The sequence below is a fragment of the Phyllosticta capitalensis genome, assembly GCF_038381095.1.
Source record: "Phyllosticta capitalensis strain CBS 128856 chromosome Unknown BKA78scaffold_1, whole genome shotgun sequence".
In the NCBI taxonomy this organism is placed as follows: domain Eukaryota; kingdom Fungi; phylum Ascomycota; class Dothideomycetes; order Botryosphaeriales; family Phyllostictaceae; genus Phyllosticta; species Phyllosticta capitalensis.
In genome coordinates this window covers 3602163-3622571 of record NW_027117439.1, presented here as the reverse complement: position 1 = coordinate 3622571, position 20409 = coordinate 3602163, and the positions used below count along the sequence as shown (strand labels likewise).

The 20409-nt window shown below is 54.9% G+C and overlaps 10 protein-coding genes across 10 annotated transcripts; 6 read left to right on the top strand and 4 right to left on the bottom strand.

Annotated features, from left to right (window-relative positions):
• Window positions 1-30: 30 nt before the first annotated feature.
• On the top strand, window positions 31-447 carry BKA78DRAFT_291884 (ACT domain-containing protein; the record flags this gene model as incomplete). The annotated part of the gene is made up of 1 exon (XM_066885971.1): window positions 31-447. The coding sequence occupies one exon, from the start codon at window positions 31-33 to the stop codon at window positions 445-447; it is 417 nt and encodes a 138-aa protein (XP_066749998.1).
• An 802-nt stretch (window positions 448-1249) lies between these two features.
• BKA78DRAFT_303953 (uncharacterized protein) lies at window positions 1250-2802 on the bottom strand. The gene is made up of 3 exons (XM_066887586.1): window positions 2749-2802; window positions 2577-2696; window positions 1250-2525 (listed from the first exon to the last, which is right to left on the bottom strand). Exons 1-3 carry the CDS (start codon window positions 2755-2757, stop codon window positions 1545-1547), a joined length of 1110 nt encoding a protein of 369 aa, XP_066749997.1. The 5' UTR covers window positions 2758-2802; the 3' UTR covers window positions 1250-1544.
• Window positions 2803-3700: 898 nt separating this feature from the next.
• Window positions 3701-6050, top strand: BKA78DRAFT_261589 (WD40-repeat-containing domain protein; the record flags this gene model as incomplete). The annotated part of the gene is made up of 2 exons (XM_066885427.1): window positions 3701-4753; window positions 4906-6050. Coding segments are annotated over exons 1-2 (2154 nt in total), but the record flags the coding sequence as incomplete, so codon positions are not given.
• A 453-nt stretch (window positions 6051-6503) lies between these two features.
• On the bottom strand, window positions 6504-8079 carry BKA78DRAFT_329533 (diphthamide biosynthesis protein 1; the record flags this gene model as incomplete). Its single annotated transcript, XM_066889673.1, has 2 exons — window positions 6504-7837; window positions 7893-8079. 2 exons carry the CDS (start codon window positions 8077-8079, stop codon window positions 6504-6506), a joined length of 1521 nt encoding a protein of 506 aa, XP_066749995.1.
• Window positions 8080-8529: 450 nt separating this feature from the next.
• On the top strand, window positions 8530-9598 carry BKA78DRAFT_236215 (uncharacterized protein; the record flags this gene model as incomplete). The annotated part of the gene is made up of 2 exons (XM_066883850.1): window positions 8530-8724; window positions 8777-9598. Coding segments are annotated over 2 exons (1017 nt in total), but the record flags the coding sequence as incomplete, so codon positions are not given.
• Window positions 9599-10029: 431 nt separating this feature from the next.
• BKA78DRAFT_245074 (eukaryotic integral membrane protein-domain-containing protein) lies at window positions 10030-11176 on the bottom strand (the record flags this gene model as incomplete). Its single annotated transcript, XM_066884091.1, has 2 exons — window positions 10030-10732; window positions 10779-11176. The coding sequence occupies 2 exons, from the start codon at window positions 11174-11176 to the stop codon at window positions 10030-10032; spliced, it is 1101 nt and encodes a 366-aa protein (XP_066749993.1).
• A 293-nt stretch (window positions 11177-11469) lies between these two features.
• BKA78DRAFT_22286 (WD40-repeat-containing domain protein) lies at window positions 11470-13843 on the top strand. Its single transcript, XM_066883675.1, has 3 exons — window positions 11470-11704; window positions 11873-12021; window positions 12073-13843. The coding sequence occupies exons 1-3, from the start codon at window positions 11641-11643 to the stop codon at window positions 13624-13626; spliced, it is 1767 nt and encodes a 588-aa protein (XP_066749992.1). The 5' UTR covers window positions 11470-11640; the 3' UTR covers window positions 13627-13843.
• Window positions 13844-14446: 603 nt separating this feature from the next.
• On the top strand, window positions 14447-16819 carry BKA78DRAFT_376538 (uncharacterized protein). Its single transcript, XM_066892831.1, has 5 exons — window positions 14447-15038; window positions 15093-15133; window positions 15186-15522; window positions 15573-15754; window positions 15801-16819. The coding sequence occupies exons 1-5, from the start codon at window positions 14740-14742 to the stop codon at window positions 16799-16801; spliced, it is 1860 nt and encodes a 619-aa protein (XP_066749991.1). The 5' UTR covers window positions 14447-14739; the 3' UTR covers window positions 16802-16819.
• A 228-nt stretch (window positions 16820-17047) lies between these two features.
• Window positions 17048-18751, top strand: BKA78DRAFT_334870 (Metallo-dependent phosphatase-like protein). The gene is made up of 2 exons (XM_066890206.1): window positions 17048-17624; window positions 17989-18751. The coding sequence occupies exons 1-2, from the start codon at window positions 17142-17144 to the stop codon at window positions 18550-18552; spliced, it is 1047 nt and encodes a 348-aa protein (XP_066749990.1). The 5' UTR covers window positions 17048-17141; the 3' UTR covers window positions 18553-18751.
• BKA78DRAFT_340422 (uncharacterized protein) lies at window positions 18752-20331 on the bottom strand. The gene is made up of 4 exons (XM_066890320.1): window positions 19796-20331; window positions 19395-19730; window positions 19261-19342; window positions 18752-19216 (listed from the first exon to the last, which is right to left on the bottom strand). Exons 1-4 carry the CDS (start codon window positions 20204-20206, stop codon window positions 18924-18926), a joined length of 1122 nt encoding a protein of 373 aa, XP_066749989.1. The 5' UTR covers window positions 20207-20331; the 3' UTR covers window positions 18752-18923.
• Window positions 20332-20409: the final 78 nt, after the last annotated feature.

Here is a 20409-nt window from a genome sequence, read left to right as displayed (position 1 = left end):
CTGCTCTGCCACTGCCCGCCCGCCGACACCATGGCCACCGCCCTCCAGCAGCTCGTCCAGTTCCTCAGCCCGCTCCTCGATCTCCTCCCCTACGTTTTCCTCACCCTGCCGCCATCCACGAGGCTCCCCGCTGCTCTCGACCCGCTCATGACGTTTCGGGAGGCCGAAGGCCTGACCGTTATTGCGGAGCGCCAGGCCGCCATTGACAACGGTCTGCCCTACACCTTTCCCTGCCGTAGAATCACTCTCGACGTTCATTCGAGCCTTGACGCTGTCGGCTTCATGGCCGTTGTCGCTTCTCGTCTCAAAGAGCTCGGCATGCCCGTCAACCCCGTCAGTGGCTACTTCCACGACCACTTGTTTGTGCCCGAGGGCCGTGAGGAAGAGGCTGTTGCGGCGCTGCAAGAAATGGCCCTTCAGGCACGCGAGGGGAGGCTGTTTGCGTAAGTCGTCGAGTGCAGTAAAAGAACGGCGGGGAACCTGGAAAATCGAGGTACGCGGCACTTCGGTTGGGTCTTCCGGATCGCTGCCTCCAAGATTCAAAAGCACCGGCCGTGGAGACTAAGGAAGAGACGTCAGACGAACAATTTTGACAGCGGGCGATTCGTGTCGTTGTTGCAAGAAGCGAGCATTGGCGAGCCACCAACTGCCAAAAGAGGCAATGTTTTCTCCAGCCTAGCCGCAAGCATTTTGGTCCCTTTTTCGCTTGCAAGTTCTTATATCAACAAATTGTCTTCCTTCATCGTTATATTTTTCGAGCTGCGTTTGTTTTGCAACTGCCTCTATCCGTTGCGCTTCTCTCACGAGAGAGCCAACCAAATCTGAGCACCCGCCTTGAATTGCGCCATATCCTCAGCCTGCAAAAATACCGTACCTTGCGTTGTTGAAGTTGCATCTGCGCTTTGCAGTGGGGACCCTTTCACATGCAAGCAAGCTCCTGGTCTAGCACATTTCGGTCCGCGAAGATCCTGGCACTGTAGCCACGGTCAATGGAGAGTCGACGAACTCCTTAAAATACATGTACCTACGCATCGTCGCTCGCAACCAAACTTCATTTGACCTGTCATGGCGGTCTGCCGTCAACTTGGTAGTGGAATCGAGTCACTCAAATTGTGAATATTCCACCTCTCCGCTGGCTGGTGCAGCAAGCTTGGAGACGGAGTGAGGAAAGAGCCTTCGGGACTTGCAATATCGTAAATGCTAGATAGTGAGCTCATCACAGTCTCGTACCCGCCGTGATCGAAGCAGGCGCGCTATCAAAGGCAAGGAGGTCAGAGGCTGTTACCTCACTACCTCTGGGTTGTAGATCAATCTCAGATGACACCGACAAGATCTATCATCAATGCCAAATGCCTGGACAGTTGCACTAGGAGCATTCAAAGCGCTACTTGAATGAGCAGGAAGCGCTAGTCAGCTCTTTATGGACTGGAATAGCCCACTCGACGCGGACTGAATGAGTTGTCTGTCGTTCTAGGTATGGTGAAGATGCACTGGCTGTCGCGACAAGCAGGATCAAGTGTTTTCAAGGTTAAGTTCCATACTATTCATAGCTTCAGCTTCTTGCTCAGGTCATCCCATCTTCCCGAGCGAAGGGGATCAAGCTTCCTCAGCTCTGATAGCCACCCTGCCATCTCATCGTCGAAACCGCCGTCGCTCCCCTCTTTCAGCTGTTTCAGCGCGACAGCCGTGTCCAAGAGTGCTTGGTAAATCCATTTGCAGTCTTCAGCCCCATCTAACATGTCTTTGATGCTCTCAAACTCTTCTTCTACAAACTCCTGCCGTATGTCGTTGTCTAGTTCGAGGATGATGCGAGCGCTCCTCGGCGTTGTATCCTCAAGCGCACTCATGAGATTGGCGTGGTAAAACCACAAAGACTGGTCGTATGGATCCGTGTACAGCGCCTTTTGTATCAGCTCGAATTCCGCCTTCAGGAATCTGCGCCTCGTCTCTTCATCCGCCTTACGCTCGTCAAGCAGTCGGGGAATCAACTTGGTGCGATTGTGCCAGGCCGAGAAATTCGACAGATTCGTATTGATCATCTTTGTCGTGTAGTCAAACTCTGGCTCGATCATACTGGTAGTCTTCCCGTCTTCTGAGGGCAGCGTTTCCAGGTGCGCAACCACAAATCTCCGGTAGCTCCAGCCGTGAAAGTTGCGACTGTCGCGACTGAGCATCTTCCCGACCAGACCATGCTCCTCTTGCCATAATCGCTGTGCTTGTGGTTCTTGGAGGAGTTCTGTGGATTGTTGGAGCAGCCACTGCCGATGATTCCATATCCAGTAGCACTTGGGAAACTTCATCAAGAGCGGTATGGTGAAGCGCAGGTCCTCGGCGATGTATTCCAAAACCGTCTGCTGGACTTTGGCCGGATCCTCAGACTCAGCGGAGCTCGAAATCTGAGCATTCCCGAAAATGTGTTGTAGAATTACGCGACGGTGGTTCCAAATGGTATAGTACTCGGGGTTTTGTGCGAGGAGTTTCGAGGTGAGGGCGAGAGCGTCGTCCGTGTATTGCTTTTCCGCGACCTGGGCGCAGAATCAGCCTTCGTCTTTGAGCAGGCAGGAAGCCGTTTGTACCTTCGCATTCACCTGCGCGACCAGTTGCTTGTACTGCTCAATTTGTTGCAGCTCCTTTTGCCTCGCCTGTTCAGTGCGCTCGGAGCGCTCAGCCGCCGCCGCCGTGCGCGGAATGCCATGCTACTCTCATTAGGACTTGCTGGTATGGCGTACGGGGGCAAGCTCGACGCACGCTGGCCATTTCAACTTCCTGTGCGGGCTGGAGCGGAAGCGCGGATGGTTGTGTTGCGGTTGTGGTGAAGCTCCAGCGACGACAGGGTCTGGGTGTCTAGCGCCCTCTCCGCTTTCGTCATCGGAAACCGTGACCTGGGCTCTTCCAAACATCATCAACCTTGAGCCTCAATTCCTCTTCCTTCTTCTCCAGCAGCCTCAAGGTCGCCAATCTTACTAACGAGCAGGTTTTCGAGGACTCGTCTTCGCCTTTTCCCTCTGAGTGTTGTTGTCATTGCTATTACCTTCGACACCGTCCTCGCTTTTCGCTCAATCCACTTTTGGGACGGCATTCGTCGTGGATTTCTCACACCTAGACGCATCTGTCTAGACTCCTTGTCTTCGTCCAGTATCCGAGCGTACTCTGCATTGGTTTATCTTACCGCTCCGTGACAGCCTCGATTGAAACAGTTTCCCTTTTTCCAAGGTCCATCTTCGTCCTCGCCTTGAACTTTTCCTCGAGACAGAAAGAATTACCATGGACCCCGCAAAGCATTTGGCCGGATTTCGCACCGGTCTCGAATCGTCTCGCTACGCCGATCACTCTCGGACACCAAACGCGGATGGAGGATTGGATTTTGCAAACATTCCAAGTCTTACGCCTCCACCGACTCCACCTCAATCATTCCGGTCCAACGACCGAGGATATAGAGATTACAAACTGGATTTTCCCAGACGTCCTCAGCTTGGACAGAATGCAACTACCGACTTGGAACCTAAAAAAGGATGGCCATTGACGCCTCCGGATACTCCACCAAGGCCGGTATTCGACTTGACCGGCGGCCTCTCGCTCAGCCCCAAATACCCAAATCGAGGATGCTCAACTCGCTCCTGGAGACGACTGTCGGATAGCTCTCAGCCTCCAAGGTGGGCTCTGAGAGGACAAGATGTTCCCGCCAAGTCGTATGAGAATTGCGATTTCCTGGCTTCTCCTGATCGCCTTACGCAAATCGATGGCATGGACGAAGACTTCGAGATGCCTGATGCCTCTCCAACTGACGAATCATCCGTGTCTGTCAATCTGGCGAAGTTGAACTTGGATGAGAACGACATCTGCAAAGTCAAAGATGCAGACGGGGACATCCGGCTCCCAGATGCCTCTTCGGAGCCTAGCTGTAGCTCGGAAGAGGAACCCCCACGGCGCACAATGTCCATCGATCTCACCAACCCGATCAACGCTGCTTTTCCAAGTCCTGGTCGCGAGATGCTAGGAACCCCAACCCCTCTTGCCCAGGCGTCTCAGGCTACCGACGCATATCCATTCCCGCAACAGGAGCGTAAAACCAACATTCTGGCGCCGTTGACACTTCGGGACCGCAGCTCCATGTTCAAAATGCGGAGAGGATCTTTTCCCGGTGGATCTCAAGTGCGAGAACGTATTGCAAGCAAGTGCTTGGATCGATTCATTCCTCCACGAAAGTCCCCTACAACCTCGAGGGAGACATTGCGATTGAGCACGCCAGCGGGTAATCTGTCTGAAGTCGAAAAGGTCACTCGCCAAAGGCACCCTGAATTCGATCCTTTCGGTCAGCGTGTTCCGCGAAGCACAAGGACTCGGTCATACCAAAATCTTCAAGGAGCCATTAGACCTACTGGCAGCTTGGCCTCGCAAAATCCTGAAGGCCCATTGAGTCTTCGACATGGGAGCCGCGAGGTCAGCAACGGAGCGGTCTGGAACGTTGGCGGATCTGCCATTGTCACCGACAGCGTGCCCGGCATACCTGACGGTCGGGGAGGCATGATGAACAGCGGAACCAACGCTCCATTGCATACGACCATGTTTCTTTCTCAGACCGACTCTCGAAGTGCACAAGAGGAACATGAGCGCCGTCTTGCGCATGCAATGGATATTGATCAGTCGAGCCGTGTGCTTGGATCTTTCAACAAGCCAGCGACTTCTTCGAGCAACACCCGTCGCGCACCGTCGTGGATAGACAGCCAGTGGATTAGGGAAGGATGCACCTCAAGTGGCTTCCTTCCCATCCTCCCAATACTCTCTAGGATGCTAACAAGACATAGGTCCAAAGAAGCCAGTGCGAGAAAGAAGCCCTGTTCCAACCATTCCCTTTAGATATGTTGACATGTCCATTACGACGCCTTGAGCTGACACAAAGCACAGTCCTTGATGCGCCACGGCTTCGAGATGACTTCTACTGCACGGTTCTCGCCTACTCACATACAGCAAACTGTCTTGCCGTTGGCCTTGCCCACAGCGTCTACTTGTGGTCCGAAACTCGAGGAGTGGGAACACCCGAGAGCATCAACGCTAATTACACAGCCCATGTGACTTCTCTGTCTTTCTCATCCAATGAAGGTGGTCAGGCTATACTGGCCATCGGTCGCGCAGACGGTTCCGTTTGCCTGTGGAGTATGTTTGACGAAGAACCTCGCTTCAAGGCTCGACAGCCAGCCCCCATATCGTGTCTCGCTTTCGGCCCAAACACAGCCAAGCAGCCTTCACTGCGGGACTCGGCTCTGGTCGCTAATACGGAAATCCTGTTGATTGGTGACGACGAAGGCCATGTCTACCTCTTCTCAATTGAGTGGCCCGACGTTACCACTCGCGACCTGTTCAACTGGCCAGGTGCCATGACTCTGCTCGCCCGAATCAACGTCCACACACAGCAGATTTGCGGCCTCACGTGGTCACCGTACGGTGAGTTCTTTGCCACAGGCGGTAATGACAATCAATGCTTTCTCTTCGAAATCAAACGCCTTTTCGCTTCGCTCAACAACCCCTGCGAAACCGTGGCGGGCATCCCGCAAGTGACCGACATCGACGCAACGGCCGCAAAGCACCACTGGACGCTCAATGCTGCCGTCAAAGCCATGGCCTTTTGCCCATGGCAGCTGGGTCTTCTGGCCATCGGAGGTGGATCCAACGACCGCTGTATACATTTCTACCACACCTTCAGCGGTGCCTGCCTGGCCACGATCGACTGCAGCGCCCAAGTGACGTCGCTCATCTGGAGCACGACGCGGCGCGAGATCTGCGCAACGTTTGGCTTCGCGCAGCCGGACCACCCGTTCCGCATCGCCGTCTTCAGCTGGCCGGCCTGCGAGCAGCTGGTGGCCATCCCGTGGCCCGACGACCACCGCGCCCTGTACGCCATTGCGTACCCCGGCGGCCCCAACGACGGACGCACCCGCGGCGAGGGCGGCGCCTGGTGGAGCCGCACCCAGGTCGAGGGCTGCATCGTCGTCGCCACCAGCGACACCAGCATCAAGTTCCACGAGGTCTGGAGTCAGGAGCGCAGGAAGGCCAAGCCGTTGGGCCCGCTTGGTGGCAGTGAGATTTTGGAGGAGCTGCATGGTGCGCAGAGGCAGGGCTGGGATGTTATTCGCTGAAGGGGCGCTGTGTGAGGTTGGAGGTGTCCAGATTTGGTTTGTTTTGAGGAGACATTCGCTTGTACTCTTCTTTGGAGATGGTGGCTTTTGGGACGGCTCCTTGGTCATGGGGCTTTCGAAGTTCGAAGGCTGTTTCTTTTATCGCACTTCCTACGCTCTTTTCCTGTCAGGGGAGACATTCGCTTGTTTTTCTCCTTTCCGGAGGTCGTCGCTTTCGATGGCTTATTTTCCCCTACAATCACTCCTCATACGATCACTCCTAAGACTTTCGCGGCTCTGCTCAAACATTGGCACCTAGATAGGTTTTCAACAATCTCTTCCATCCAAATTGCTCGGTCTACTGTGATGCATTTCTAGATGCTTAAACTCTTATGCTCCCACCTCTGCATGCGCCGCCGTCGTCCTCCCCAGGCCTTCCTTGGCATAAAAGTCCATGGGATAGACCTCCTGAGTCGCCTCGTCGGCCTTGCCAGCCGCCTCCATCCACTTGGCCTCCCTCACGCCCAGCGTCACCAGCGCCTCGTACGGCGTCAGCAGCGGGCGGGGGAACGCGTAGCCCCAATCGATGCTCAGTCGCGGACACGCAATCTGGACCCAAGCCTCGACGCCGCCGTCCTCACAATCGCCATCAACATGATCCGGACTCTGCGCCACCATCTTCTTCTTGCGGTCCTCGTCGCTGGCGCTCATGAGCTGCAGCTTGCCGGGGAAGATTTCGCTCAGCAGGATCTTGAGGCACGGGATGCCGCGCTGGCGCAGAATGTTTTCGATCATGGTCAGCGTGTGCGGGTTGCCCTGGCGGCCCAGGGCGCCGAGGATGAGCCCCCACTTGCGCGCCTTGCGCGCCGACTGGATCGCGGTGGTGCGCAGCGCGTACAGGTCCGAGTGCGCGTACGTCTCGTGCGTCAGCCGCCGGCTGTACGGGTCGTAGCGGTAGGATGGGAGGTGCGGGTTTTGGATCTGCGCCGACTCGAGGTGGAAGCGGCCGTCGCCGAGGTAGAGGATCAGGTCCGCGTGGGGAGGGTCGTGTTTGGATGCCTTCTTGGTGTTGTTTGTGGTTGCGGTTGAGAGGAGGGAGGAGGTTTTCGATTTTGGCCCGGCCAGGCGTGGCGATGTGCAGCCCAGGATTTCACCCTTGGACAGCGGCATGACTTGGGGGACGACGACCTCGTAGCCCTCGCGCCGGAGCTGCGGCGCAATACCGTGGATGGTGGCGTTGAATTGGATGGTGCCGACCATGGCGATGGTCTTGCCCTGCGTGAAGTTGCGCCGCATCGTGTCAATCAGGTGCTGCGTGTCGATGCCGATGCTGACGAAGACGTAGAGCGTTGCGATCTTGGTCACGGCCACGGGGATCAGGCAGCTGTGGGCGTAGTGGACCAACAGGTCGCAGCCCAGCGCCCGCGCGGTAAAGTCGTCTATACAACACGCGCCGTACGTGACGTCGCCCATGATCGTTGTGGTTATGCCGGGACAGAATTGTGTCAGAATGTCGGAGATTGTGGTGGCGAAGAGGAGAAGTCCCTCGGGGAATTGGAGCGCGACTGATTTGTGGCCATGAGAGCGGATGCGGTGTATCGTCTTGTGGATTTCGAAGTTGTAGTTTGTGGGGAGAAGAGATATGGCGGCATTGATGTCGGGGTCCTCGAGAATGTCGGCGGGGATGTTGTTCAGCGCTCGTGCTGTTCTCCGAGGTGGTGCAACTGGAAACTCCGTCAGTGTGTGTCTTTTGATTTGTTGTTGGACACTGGGCCTTGCCTTGTATAGCACTACTGTCTTCAATATTTGCGTTCGGGTCTGGCGTTGATTTTGCTGCTGCTGCTCCGGCCGCGGTCTTTCTTCCTACGAACCGTCTCTTGGGTTGCTTGGGCGCCGAACTCTGCTCTCCATTCAATTCCTCGACTGGCTCTGGGCCAAGATTTGTCGCAGCGCGGTCTTCCTCCATGTCCTTGCGGTCGTGGTGGGGCGTTGGGATGGGGCGGCGGAATTTTTCCTCGACGTTGTGGAAGAGTGCCGTTGGACAGTGGAAGCGCTTCACGGGAATTGTCGTCTTCGTTTGGGGTATATATCGGTTGGACGTGTAGGCGGCCGAGGAGCAATCGAGGAGTGAGAAGTTGGTCAGGAACAGAAATATTTCCAGCACTTGTGCCATCGAACGAGTCAAAGCGCGGGCGATAATCAGCCCTACCTGGTACGAGCACCACCGGCCACCATTTACCCCACACGATGTCATTCCACCTCCCCGGCTGAGTGACAACTGCTGCTGTACAGCTGAGCTCTTTCACAGAAGCAATTCCAAGGCTTGCGTCCAACGCTTCCTACCGCCGCTATGTCTATGATAGCTCCTCGACGGGCTGGTCTTTGCCTTGCTCGAGCCGCCAAATATGGACTCGGCCGCCGCTCTCTTGCTACCGCGTCCAGAGCATCTGACCATGTCCGACTGGTCGAGGTCGGACCGCGCGACGGCCTTCAAAATGAACGCCAGAAGATCCCCGTCGACACGAAGATCGAACTGGTCGAGAAGCTTGCAGCAACTGGATTAACGATCTTGGAAGCTGGCAGCTTTGTCAGTCCAAAATGGGTTCCGCAGGTCAGTGTTCTGTATAGATAGAAGAAGCAAACAGGTGCTGACAACTCCCCAGATGGCCAATTCGTCCTCCATCCTTGAGCACATCCTCAAGACTCCACCGAGCTCTCCTGAAAAAATCAAGTACCAATTCCTCCTCCCCAACACACGCGGTCTCGACGACTTCCTCAATACCTACAACGCACACGCTCCCACATCGACACCCGACAGCTCCCCCGCATCCACCCCCTCTCCAACCGAGCCCCCAGAAATTGAGCTCTCCATCTTCACCGCCGCCACCGAGACCTTCACGCGCAAAAACACAAATTGCAGCATTGCCGAGTCACTCTCGCGCTTCGCGCCGCTGCTGTCGCGCGCCCGCGACGCCAACCTGCGCGTGCGCGCCTACATCAGCGTCGCGCTGGGTTGCCCGTACGAAGGCCCGGACGTCGACCCGCACAAGGTGGCGGAGCTGGCCGTGTCGCTGCTGGAGATGGGCGCCGACGTCATCTCCGTCGCCGACACGACGGGCATGGGCACGGCGCCGCGCACCCGCGAGCTGCTCAAGACGCTGGCCGCCGCCGGCGTCGAGGCGCAGGACCTCGCGCTCCATTTCCACGACACGTACGGCCAGGCCCTCGTCAACTCGCTGGTGGGCCTGGAGCACGGTGTCCGCGAGTTTGATGCTGCCGTTGCCGGCCTTGGTGGCTGTCCGTTTTCCCCTGGCGCTACCGGTAATGTGGCGACGGAGGACTTGGTCCGTTTGTTTGAGAGCTTGGGGCTCAAGACTGGCGTTGATGTGGAGAGGCTGGCGGCAGTCGGCGAGTGGATTTCCGGAGAACTGGGGAGACCGAATGATAGTCGGGCGGGGAAAGCCACATTGGCGCAGCTGAGGAGGGGAACTGACAAGTAGGGGACTCAGCGGTCTTTCATGGGAAAAACAAGAGTATCAGCAGCAGCATATGTGCAGGGAGTTGTCAGAGATCAACATGTTTCGGTAGGAACTTCACAGCCATGTATCAGGTGGTCAATCCATATCTCAAAATCGGATTCGCATAGCGCCAAAATTTCCAGAAGAACTCGCTCGAATAACTAGACATTGTTCTTACACCCAATATCGGCCACCATCAGCTCCTTCTCGTCCGTCGTACCAAACGGAAAATGGTATCTTCCCGACTCCAAGCATACGCTTAAACAGAGGAGGCTAGCAGCACAGCCAAAACAACTTTTTTCTCGTCAGACACCCAACGTGCCTGCTCGACATGCGCCAACCAGTGGCTAGTGGTGGCAATTGTTGAATCATCCTTATTACTCCTCCTCTTTCCCGAATTATTCCTTGGTCTGCGGGGGCAGCTGCGGCATCTCGTCGTGCCGATCTGGCTCATACGTTGTTTCTCCCAACAGCGACGGCCCCGAAGTCACCGCCGGCGCAGGCGATTGCGGCTTGCTGGCGGCAGCGTGTAGCCTCTGGTCCAGAACCTTGAGAGCTAATGCTCTCCGGCGTTCCGCCTCTTCGCGCCTAGCTCCCCTTCCACGTCCCGAGTTCATGATACTTGGGAGTCCGCCTTCTGCTCTTGCCATTGCTTGCTCATTTCCAGCGTCAATGTCTTCCATCGAAAACGGCGTGCACACCTTGATCGCGACAAGGACGTTGTAGACTTGGTCGGAGAAAAGGCCAACTGGCGTTTGAAGGGGCTCGGGCCAGAATTGGGCGAAACTAAACGTGTCGCTGGCGTCGCCACGGACCCAGCTGTCCTCACCCGTTGCAGCAGATATCAAGGAGGGGCTCTTTCGGTAGAAGCGCAGGTATATCCAGGCCGTGAAGAAGCCGAACCACGCGAGGAACATTGCGGTTTCGGTGCCAAAGACCAGACCCGAGATTGTGTTTGCGACGAGGAATATGGCCGGGAAGTGCTTGACGCGCATGCGGATCGCGCCGCGGAATAGCGACACGGTGTGCTCGGGGACGAGTTGCTTGAAGGAGACGAGGAAGGCGGCTTGGATGGAGATGCCGCCAGAGATGGTTGCGGTGCTAGGTCGAGTCAGCTTGTCCAAGTGGAATACACGGGGGATAATACAGTGCTTCGTCATTCTTGGAAAGGGCGTAGGCCACAATGTACAGAACGAAGCTGAGGACATTGGGTATCATGGAAACGAAGAGAATAAACTTGGTAAACTCGGCGGAGCTCCATGCTCGCTCAAGATAGCGGCCGCCGTAGAAGATTGTCAAGCCAGTGATCAAGAGGCCAAAGATGTTTTGCTCAACGAGCGTTGCGACCAGAAAGACCCATGGGTAGACAATGGCGGTCGAGGGGATAATGGCCAGATATGGGGCGCCCTCGCCGACGGTGTGGAGGGGTTTTCCCAAGCCCTGCACCCAATCGCTATAACCAGGGCGGAGGATCCAGTTGAGGAGGGTAAAGGTGGTGAGTGTGACGAGCAGCCCCCGAGTCAGAGGGGGGATGTTGACGCGCATGGTGCAGCTCGGTTGGTCTGCGGGGATGTTGGAATGGAGCTTGTGCGCACGCGGAGACCGACTTGCAGGGGCGCGACGGCAGATGGAGGAGCCCCGAGAGGCGCAGGGCGAAGGGGATGGAGAGAGCGGGTCGTCGTCGGGGACGAGACGGGGTCGTGGTCGTGGTGGTTGAGAAGGTGGAGGGTTGTAGGTGGATACACAGGGCCAGCGCCGATCATGACTGACCCCGGTGCGGCGAGAGGCCAAGCCAAGCCCTGCCGTCTGCCGCTGCCCATCTCTCGTCTACTCGTCTCGTCTCAAGCCGCTCCACCGACGCCTAGCTGTCCAACTACTCGATCTCTGCATCTCCACCACCAATTCCTCCTCCCCAATCACCACCCCACCGAGTCCACCGCCCTCTTCCGCCTCGCATCGCGCGCAATCTCGTCCTCTCGCCCTCTCTCTGCGCGCGACAACCATGCGCCATGACAGAGCACCTGTCCTCCAACGTTGTCAACTACCTAGTATGGAGGTATCTGCAAGAAGCTGGTACGCTGCTCGCCCTCACATCCGGCGCATCATGACGACCGACCCTCTCAGCAGTCGTCACCGGTGCTGCGCGTGCGGACCACGGCCCGTCAAAGCTTGGCCTCCTGTCCCTGCGTCACGCCCGTCAAGCGCCGTCTTTGTCACTCAATGACGTCTAATTTCTCTCAGGATATCCCAAAGCTGCCCTGGCTCTGGCGCACGACTGGCACGATGAGCCAGAAACTCTCCCATTTGCCGAACGAGTCCAGACACATACCATGTTGCGCATGCTCCAGGATGGCATGTGGCTGGACGAGATGCGCGCCTCGGCCTCGAATGTATGTGCCGTGCTGTCCAATCCATCAAGCAATCCCGTCTGATCAGAACAGGGTGCCGAGCCACGTCGATATCAGTTCGGCCAAGACCACGGAAGACCCTTTGCTCGCTACAATGCTGAGGCGCGCCGACGAAAGCTGTCTTCGAGCCGCCGCGAACGCAAGGCAATCGTCAACGGCGACGCCGTCGACGGTGCACAACCACCTCATAAGAAGAAGAAGGCGAGCTCGACAACAGAAAGCCACGTCAACGGGGATGTCGTCATGGACGTGAATGGCGCACCCGCCGAGTCTGAAGCCGTCGTGACCGACGCAGAATCTATAGTCGAGGAAGAGGTTGCGCCACTGGTGACAACACTAACACTAGGCGAAAGTAGCAGTCTTCAAACCGAGAAACTCACCAACCTGGGGCCACAGTCGACATTTTTAAGAGTCAAAGAGCCGGACGCTTCGATTGTTCATACCGAGTGGAGTCCAACAGAGCCACAACTTTTATTGACAGCCGGAGAGTCATTGTTGCGGATCTACCACATACCCAGTTCCTCACAATCACTAGCCGATGTTCCAACAGAACCTCTGTTTAAGGATTTGGATATCGGCCTGAATAATCCAACTGTCACAGCCGTCGAATGGACCCAACCAGGGGAAGCGGTGATTGGAACGCTAGAAGATATGACCGCGGACAGTGGAGAGCGTGTTACCAAGTGGAAAATGCACCACCTCAGTGAAGGTGGTCTACAGTCACGGTTGATATCCGCGGTTCTTGGCAACGTTCTTGCCCTGCGATACAATGTGTCAGCACAACTCCTCATCAGCGTCTGCAGTACTGACGTAAATTCGCGAATCCTTGTCTGGAAAGACCTTAGGCGGGAACCGGCCTACACCGTCCAAACGTCTCAACCAGTTCTTGCCGCCGAGTGGATGACTGACTCAACATTTGTCGTGGCCGGCGACCGGATACTGGACATTTACGAAATAGCCGACGGAAAGCTCCAGATTCAAAAGTCATATCCTACAGAAATCAACTGGGAGACGCTCCGATACGATCGAATATGCAAAATCATTGCTTGTGCCTCCTCGGACGAGTCTCTATTTGGTCTCGTTCTACCAGACGATTCGGAAATTCGCACCCATAAACTTGACCATGGCCACGCAATAACCGGCCTCGAATTCCAACCTGTTCCAAATCCAGCCGCATTCAACGACGACTCACCACGCCTCCTTGCCACTTCATCCAACGAAGGTTTCTTCACGCTGCAATTCTGGAACGCCAAGAAACCTTTTGAGAAGATCAATCAGCTGTCCAGCGGCCCCATAGCAGAAATCGCCTTTTCGCCAGATGGATATCTTTTGGCAGCTGCTAGCAGTGACACAGTCACGTTTTGGGACCCAGAGACTGGTGTTTCAAAGATGGTGTGGAAAGCAGCGCAGGTTGACACAGGTCAATGGCCAAAGCCTGTGCAAAATGGAAACGGAACCGAAAACGGAACAGAGGCGGAGGATCTTTACCACGGTCTTAAGTGGGATTCGGATGGGAAAAAGGTAGCCTACAGGCGTGGAAACCAGGTAAGCATCGGACTGTCGACATCTGTCCGACTTGGCTGCTGACGGGAAACAGGTCGCCATCATCAATTTCTGGGGCATGAATGCAGTGCCAAAAGCGTAGTACGTAAGAAGAAGAATTGAAGGAGTCGTTGGCGCACATTGGGGGCAAGGAAAACCTGCTGCACTTGTTCGATGGGATTTTACACGGTCAGAGGGCAGTTGGTGGGTTGCATAGGATCTCGAGTTGGTATGGGATGTGGAGTTTGGACGGTTCGTCGATGGGAATCAAATCCGGTACGGGAAACGTGTACATGCCCCCAATTCCAAGAAACTTGACCGGACGCAGAGCGCAACAGCACGAATCGTCCAATTTTTGGCTCCGCAATGGGCTCGTCTGCCGTTGGACCTACAATCCTAGCAAAGCGAACCTCCCTACTACAGATGCATAGAGGATCGCAAAAGGAATGTCAACTCCAAAATAGGGTACGGGTGCTTGAATGCTTCCTGTAGCCATCCTTCTACAAGCTCAATATACAAGTTTTTGGGCAATACGAAAGTCACTCGGCACACGACGAGTGCTCAGATCGTTGAGTCCTAGAATTGGCGTTTCTCGTCACCCATGTGGATGTACCTGCGGCGTGGCTTTCACTCGAAAAGTTGACGCTGTAGTTGACGCTGTAGTTCACACTGTAGCTGTTGCATTTCCAAGGCCCTCATTTGACGACGCGGAATCATGCCGCTGCACCTTCGGCTGTCTGGCAACTCCAAAGTCGCCATAGCCTCTCCACACGCGACACTTCCATGCCGTTGGCGGCAACGAGAACAACCGTGCCTCAACTCCGCCCAAGTTCAACGCCACTAGCCCTGTTGGGCAAGTCCCCATGTCATGGCTGCGGAGAACCCCACCACGCCTCATTGTGGGGAAGGTGGACATGCCTTCCATGACCATCAACCCCGCGGGATCTTTCACTGTCGACAATTGGACCTTTCACCTTCGATGTTGCCCATCTTGATTCAACCAGCCTTTCCCGTCTTTCGATCCCGTCGCCAGATTGACAGTGGGGGACCACGTGCAGTCCACCGAATTCAAGCCTACCTGCCATGGCCCACTTGCTCTCAAGGTTTGGGCTTTGTCCTGAACTCCTCAATTCGCATTTCATGGTCGACTAAACCAATATGTCTGCGATACCTAACCTCCCCGAGGCGGTCTTGACAGCAAGCGCAAGCAATGGCGTCAATGGCACCGGTCACACCAATGGCCACTTCCACGGCTCGATCAACGGCAACGGTGATGCAGCTTCCCCGCCTGAAGGCTTCCAGCTCTACGATCAACCCGTCGAAAACACGCGCAAAATCAAAGTCATCGTGATTGGCGCCGGCTACTCTGGTATTTACATGGGCATACGTATCCCAGAGAAGCTTAGAAACGTCGAGCTGGTTATATACGAAAAGAATGCCGGCGTTGGTGGAGTATGGTACGAATTGAATCCGCGCTCGGCTTGAGAAAAACATGAACCAATTGTATATAGGTGGGAAAATCGATATCCAGGTTGCGCGTGCGATATTCCTTGTAAGTCACGCGGAGCGTTCGAATGCATGAGCCAATCACTTACATTAAACAGCGTACTCGTATCAATACTCTTTCGAGCCCAACATGGACTGGTCCTCCTTGTACGCACCGGCACGCGAGATTCAGGCGTATCTTCAACACACTTCCCGCAAGTACGGCGCTGACAGATTCATCAAATTGTCGCACAAGATCAAAGAGTGTCGGTGGGATGAGGATGACGGCAAGTGGCACGTCAAGGTTGAAGACTTGGAAAATTCGCGCGTTTTTGAGGATGAAGCTGAGGTGCTGGTTAGTGCCAGGGGCAATTTGAATGAGATTGCGTGGCCAGAGATTGAGGGTCTGGACAGTTTTCAGGGGGAGGTGATGCATTCGGCCAAGTGGAATGAAAGGTTCGTTGCAGCTTGTACTTGTCGACTCCAAAGAGGCTGATCTTGGACAGTTATGACTTTGTCGGGAAGAAGATAGGGGTAATTGGGTCAGGAAGCAGCTCCATTCAAATTGTTCCAAACCTGCAAAAAATACCCGGAACACAACTTTCTTGCTTCATTCGCAGCAAAACTTGGATCTCGCCTCCATTTGGATCATCTGTATGGGAGAAGCATGGCCTGGATACCTTTACAAGTGGGCGACCGAGTTCAATCAATTGACATTCGCTAACCCCGATCAGTCCCTGAAGAGCTGCGAGCCAAATTTGCAGCAGATCCGGATGCATACCATCGCTTTCGCCTCGCCATCGAGGAGAATGGAAACATTTTACATCCCACCACCCTACGCGGAACCGCCATGCAAGTGGAGGGTCGAAAGGTCTTTGAGAAGAGTATGCGAGAGCGGCTCTCAACTCATCCCGAAATCTTCGCATCGCTTCTCCCATCATTTGCCCCCGGCTGCCGCCGTCTGACCCCTGGAATCGGATTTCTGGAGGCGCTTACCCAGCCGAACGTGTCCTTCATCTCAACTCCGATCACTCAAATCACGTCCTTGGGGGTGCTCACGAGCGACTCACAACATCACTCCATCGATGTGCTCGTTTGCGCAACAGGCTTCCACACCTCCGCCCCGCCTCCTTTTCCCGTGATAGGCACCCAAGGAACTTCTCTTCAAAAACACTGGGCCACGCGCGCCACGTCCTACCTATCTCTCGCCATCTCCCCCGAGTTCCCCAACCACTTCACGATGCTGGGACCCAACAGTGCAATCGGCGCGGGCTCGCTCACAATGATGATCGAATCGACCGGCGACTACGTCGTCCGCGCCATCCGCAAGCTGCAGAAAGACAACATCAAGTCCATGGCGCCGCGCACAGAACGCGTCCGGGACTTCACCGCCTACGTCGACGCGTACTTCCAGCGCACCGTCTACACCGACGACTGTCGCAGCTGGTACCGCAGCAAGGAGGGCAAGATCTCCGGCTTGTGGCCTGGCAGCACTCTGCACTGCATCGAGACGTTGAGGAGTCCGCGTTGGGAGGACTGGGAGTATGTGTATTTGGGTGAGCAGAGGGGAGGCGAGGAGGTGAATCGTATGGCTTGGTTGGGGAATGGGTGGAGTGAGGTTCAGTTTGACGGAAAGGACACGGCCTGGTATTTGTACCCGGAGTTTATGGATAAGCCCCTGGAGGACAGGCCGGAGGAGAAGCGGATGTTGAAGATTAGGCCGTTTTCGTATTGAAAAAAGGCTTTTCATCGCGGCTATGGATAATCTTTCCTAAGTTGATTCTCAGAATGCCTACTTGCCTGAAGCAGTTAGCGTTGCACGTGTTGCTAGCGTTGCCTACATACTGTATGTACCTCTGTCTGGTATTACAATCTCCATCTCCAGAGATAAGTCATCAGCACGCTATTCCACCGCTTCGACCATGTTCAAATCCATCCAGCAAAAGCTCAGCCGCCGCGGATCCAAGTTGTTCAACCGCCGGCCTCGTTCGAAGCTCGGGAAGACGAGCAGCGTCAGCCGAGCAGCCGACTCGGCGAACCTGCCTGAGTCGACTCGAACAACAACCACCACCACCATGTCCATACCCAAGCCTCAAGGAACCGTCAAGACGCGCATCCTCATCATCTCGGACACGCACAGCGCGCCCCTCCAGCCAGCCGCCGAGCCAACCAACGGCGCCGGCGACAAGAACAATGCGCGGGCCTTCACATCGCCCCTCCCGGCAGCCGACGTGCTGCTGCACTGCGGCGACCTCACCATGATCGGCCGCTTGGACGAGTACCGGGCTTGCCTCGACATGCTGGGCTCGATTGACGCGCCGCTCAAGCTCGTCATCGCGGGCAACCACGACATTTCGCTCGACGGCCACTTTTACCATGGCATGAGCAAGGGCGTCGGCATGAGTAACGGCAAGCGCATGCACAAGTACGATTTTGATGAGAAGATGCCCGAGCAGGCGGCCGAGCTGTGGAAGGGTGATGCTGCGAGGGAGGCGGGCGTTACGTATTTGGAGGAGGGTTTGCATGAGTTTGAGTTAAGGAATGGGGCGAGGTTGAAGGTTGGTTTGTCTCTTGTTTCTCGTCTGCTGTCTACGTCTACAAAATTTCTCCAAAGTCTCTGCACTCCCTTTCTCATGCCATGGTCTTACTGTTCCCTTACTCAATCCGTCCGCTCTGTTGTCGAAAGATCACGTGATACTGGCTGGATAGTAGGTAGGTATCGAATTTTCGAAAGATGAGATTAGTCAAGCTTTTCATGAAGAGAAAGAGATGGACCACAAGCAGCATTATTTATCAGGGAGCAATCTCTCCATGGCCGTTTGATATTTACTCCACCGCTCTAAGACCCATCCAGAGCCTCGCACCTTCCGCCCATCCTCTGTCAACACAAATCAAGCAACTGCACCTACTAAGTTCAACCAGATCTACACTTCACCATACCAACCCGAATTCTGCAATTGGGCCTTTCCCTACGAGCACCACGAAGACCGCTTCAACCCGGCAAGCCTACCACCCACACAACTCCCACCAAACTCCAAGCCCTACAAGAACATCGCCGTCTCCCCAGTGCCCGAACTTCCCGCCGCCCGCTCCATCGACATCATCATGACCCACGGCCCGCCGCATCGCCGTCTCGACCGCACTTCAACAGGGCTCGACGTCGGCTGTCCGCACCTGCTGCGCGCAGCGGAAAGGGCGCGGCCCCGTTTGTATTGCTTTGGGCACATCCATGAGGGGTGGGGTGCGGAGCGGGTGCGATGGGGCGGGGAGGAGAAGAACGTTGGTGTAAAAGAGGTGGAAATGGTGGAGGTGGACCAGGCTGAGGCGGCTAAGGCACACGCTGCTGTCGCGGATGTGAGCGCTGAGGGCGGCAGGCCGTTGGAGGCGGGCGACGAGACGCTGATGGTTAATGCTAGTATCATGGATTTGGGGTATAATCCGCGCAATGCCCCGTGGTTGGTGGACTTGGATTTGCCAAAGGCGTAGAGCTAGCTCGATGAAGCTGAAGAGGTGTGCTAGGGAGCGAATAGCAAGGCAAATGAAAGCTCGGTATTTCGTGGCTTTCTAGAAGATTTCCAACTGGCATAGGCTTTGAGATCAGACCAAGCCGTGGCTACTCCCATCCTGGCATCTGCTGAAATGTGGACGTAGACGATTGCAGTCACGAGTCGAGCACATGCACGGGTTCGTTCTTGGACACGTCTTTTCCCAAATCGCAAAAGGATGATGTACGGCTCGAAATAGACAAGGAAAATTACAGTGAAAACACTCAATCCGAAAGAACAAAGGAAAGTATCAGGTAACCATGGACCGAAAAGTCAATCCATCGCAACTCCCACGAACTGGTTCTACCCTGCTCACGCGACGGCGGTGAGCCGCTCCTGTGGATGCATCGGAATCCTCATCAAGGCGGACATCGCGATGTTTTTCCCGGCCAGTACTTCGGCCGTCAGCCCCCTGGCACTCATGTATCTGTTCACTCCGTCCTTGCGGCTTTGAACCTCCTCCTGTGGTAGTCGACTAGGAACTGGTCCGTTTCCGCGACCATTCCTGGAACCTGTTGATGCAGGCGTTCCAAAACGATGGACGGTCCGCCAGTCTACTGCAGTACGTGTATCGGTCGCGAGCGGAAATGAAAATTCTGTGGAATCTGAGTAATTGTGTGATTGCACTTGTAAATTCAGGAAAGCGTACCTCCTCTACAAAATTGATCAATGACGGAACGTTCGATTCTCCTTGCCTTGTCATCTTCGCCGAAAAGATAGGGGATGCCAGACTACGTCATATATCAGTTCTTCTTTTTCATGCAAAGTGAGAATTCCACTTACTTGTGTTTTGATGTCTCGGGCTGGATCCTGCACAAATTCTAGGGTCCCTCCGTACAGATTTTTCTCGAGCCACCTGCCAGACTCTCCAAAATAAACCCATTCTCCTGTCTCCTCCTTTTCTTCTATGCTTACGTATCCACTAGCAGACATCTCTGGTGGGGTCCAATTGCGTCCATTATCAATGGCCGTGATCAAAAGATGAGCGCCAACCTCGTGAACCAGAGTTGCCGCAAAAGTAAACTGAAAAGTTCGGAATTGTTCAAGTTCGGAATTGTTCAAGTTCGGAATTGTTCGGTTGAGACCGTTGACCGCTAGGCCTGGCAGCAGATACCATGTCTGCGACCCTCTTCAAATTTGATTAGTTTGACCGAGAAACAAACTCCCAGACTTTGTAAACTTACCCCTGCGTTGAGAAACACATAGTTCGCTCTTGGGTCAAATTGGTCGAAGTTTCCAGTCCAGTCTGTGCGTCGATGCATTCCAAGACATCTTGGATCTTTGATTTTCTCGTCGATGCAAATTACTGGAAATTTCCTCTGGACTTTCTTCAAAAATGAATCAACAATGTTGTGTGCGCGAGTTGTGTCATTTGCACAAATGCGTCCTCCTCCGGTCCGTGATTGGTCATAGGTAATGACAAGACTTGCCATCCAGTTTCGAGCTTCATCGTTGCTCAATGCTCTCAATGCAATTGCAATGGACGATGCAACATAAGTATAGATCTCTTCTATTGGCTCGTAAATGTGTGTCACATCGAAGCTAGCCCCAATTGGGCCCCGGTGGATGATGGCGAAGTTTGCGAAGTCTGTCATTTGTGTCGCCAGGAGACTCAAAAGAGATGTCAGAAGGTGTTGAAAAGATGTTAGATGGTAGTATCAAGACGGTATTGCGGCCACATGCAATATATGGATGATGAGGGACAAGTTTGACAACACACAGCCGGACATACCAGAGCTCCTTGAACATCTTCATCACAGTGGTTGGCGCTTGCTCAGCCACTCATGTATCGAGACGT

Excerpts from the sequence above, each read along its gene's own strand:
- BKA78DRAFT_303953 (XM_066887586.1), bottom strand. Across the intron at positions 2,526-2,576 it reads TCGCGCAGGTGAATGCGAAG|GTCGCGGAAAAGCAATACAC; the intron begins GTACAAACGGCT and ends TTCTGCGCCCAG.
- BKA78DRAFT_22286 (XM_066883675.1), top strand. The coding sequence starts at position 11,641 with ATGACAGAGCACCTGTCCTCCAACGTTGTCAACTACCTAGTATGGAGG. Across the intron at positions 11,705-11,872 it reads GAGGTATCTGCAAGAAGCTG|GATATCCCAAAGCTGCCCTG; the intron begins GTACGCTGCTCG and ends AATTTCTCTCAG. Across the intron at positions 12,022-12,072 it reads TGCGCGCCTCGGCCTCGAAT|GGTGCCGAGCCACGTCGATA; the intron begins GTATGTGCCGTG and ends TGATCAGAACAG.
- BKA78DRAFT_376538 (XM_066892831.1), top strand. The coding sequence starts at position 14,740 with ATGTCTGCGATACCTAACCTCCCCGAGGCGGTCTTGACAGCAAGCGCA. Across the intron at positions 15,134-15,185 it reads TTGCGCGTGCGATATTCCTT|CGTACTCGTATCAATACTCT; the intron begins GTAAGTCACGCG and ends TACATTAAACAG. Across the intron at positions 15,523-15,572 it reads TCGGCCAAGTGGAATGAAAG|TTATGACTTTGTCGGGAAGA; the intron begins GTTCGTTGCAGC and ends GATCTTGGACAG.
- BKA78DRAFT_334870 (XM_066890206.1), top strand. The coding sequence starts at position 17,142 with ATGTCCATACCCAAGCCTCAAGGAACCGTCAAGACGCGCATCCTCATC. Across the intron at positions 17,625-17,988 it reads GGAATGGGGCGAGGTTGAAG|ATCTACACTTCACCATACCA; the intron begins GTTGGTTTGTCT and ends AAGTTCAACCAG.
- BKA78DRAFT_340422 (XM_066890320.1), bottom strand. The coding sequence starts at position 20,206 with ATGACAGACTTCGCAAACTTCGCCATCATCCACCGGGGCCCAATTGGG. Across the intron at positions 19,731-19,795 it reads ATGTGTTTCTCAACGCAGGG|ACATGGTATCTGCTGCCAGG; the intron begins GTAAGTTTACAA and ends AGAGGGTCGCAG. Across the intron at positions 19,217-19,260 it reads TGATCAATTTTGTAGAGGAG|ATTCCACAGAATTTTCATTT; the intron begins GTACGCTTTCCT and ends ACAATTACTCAG.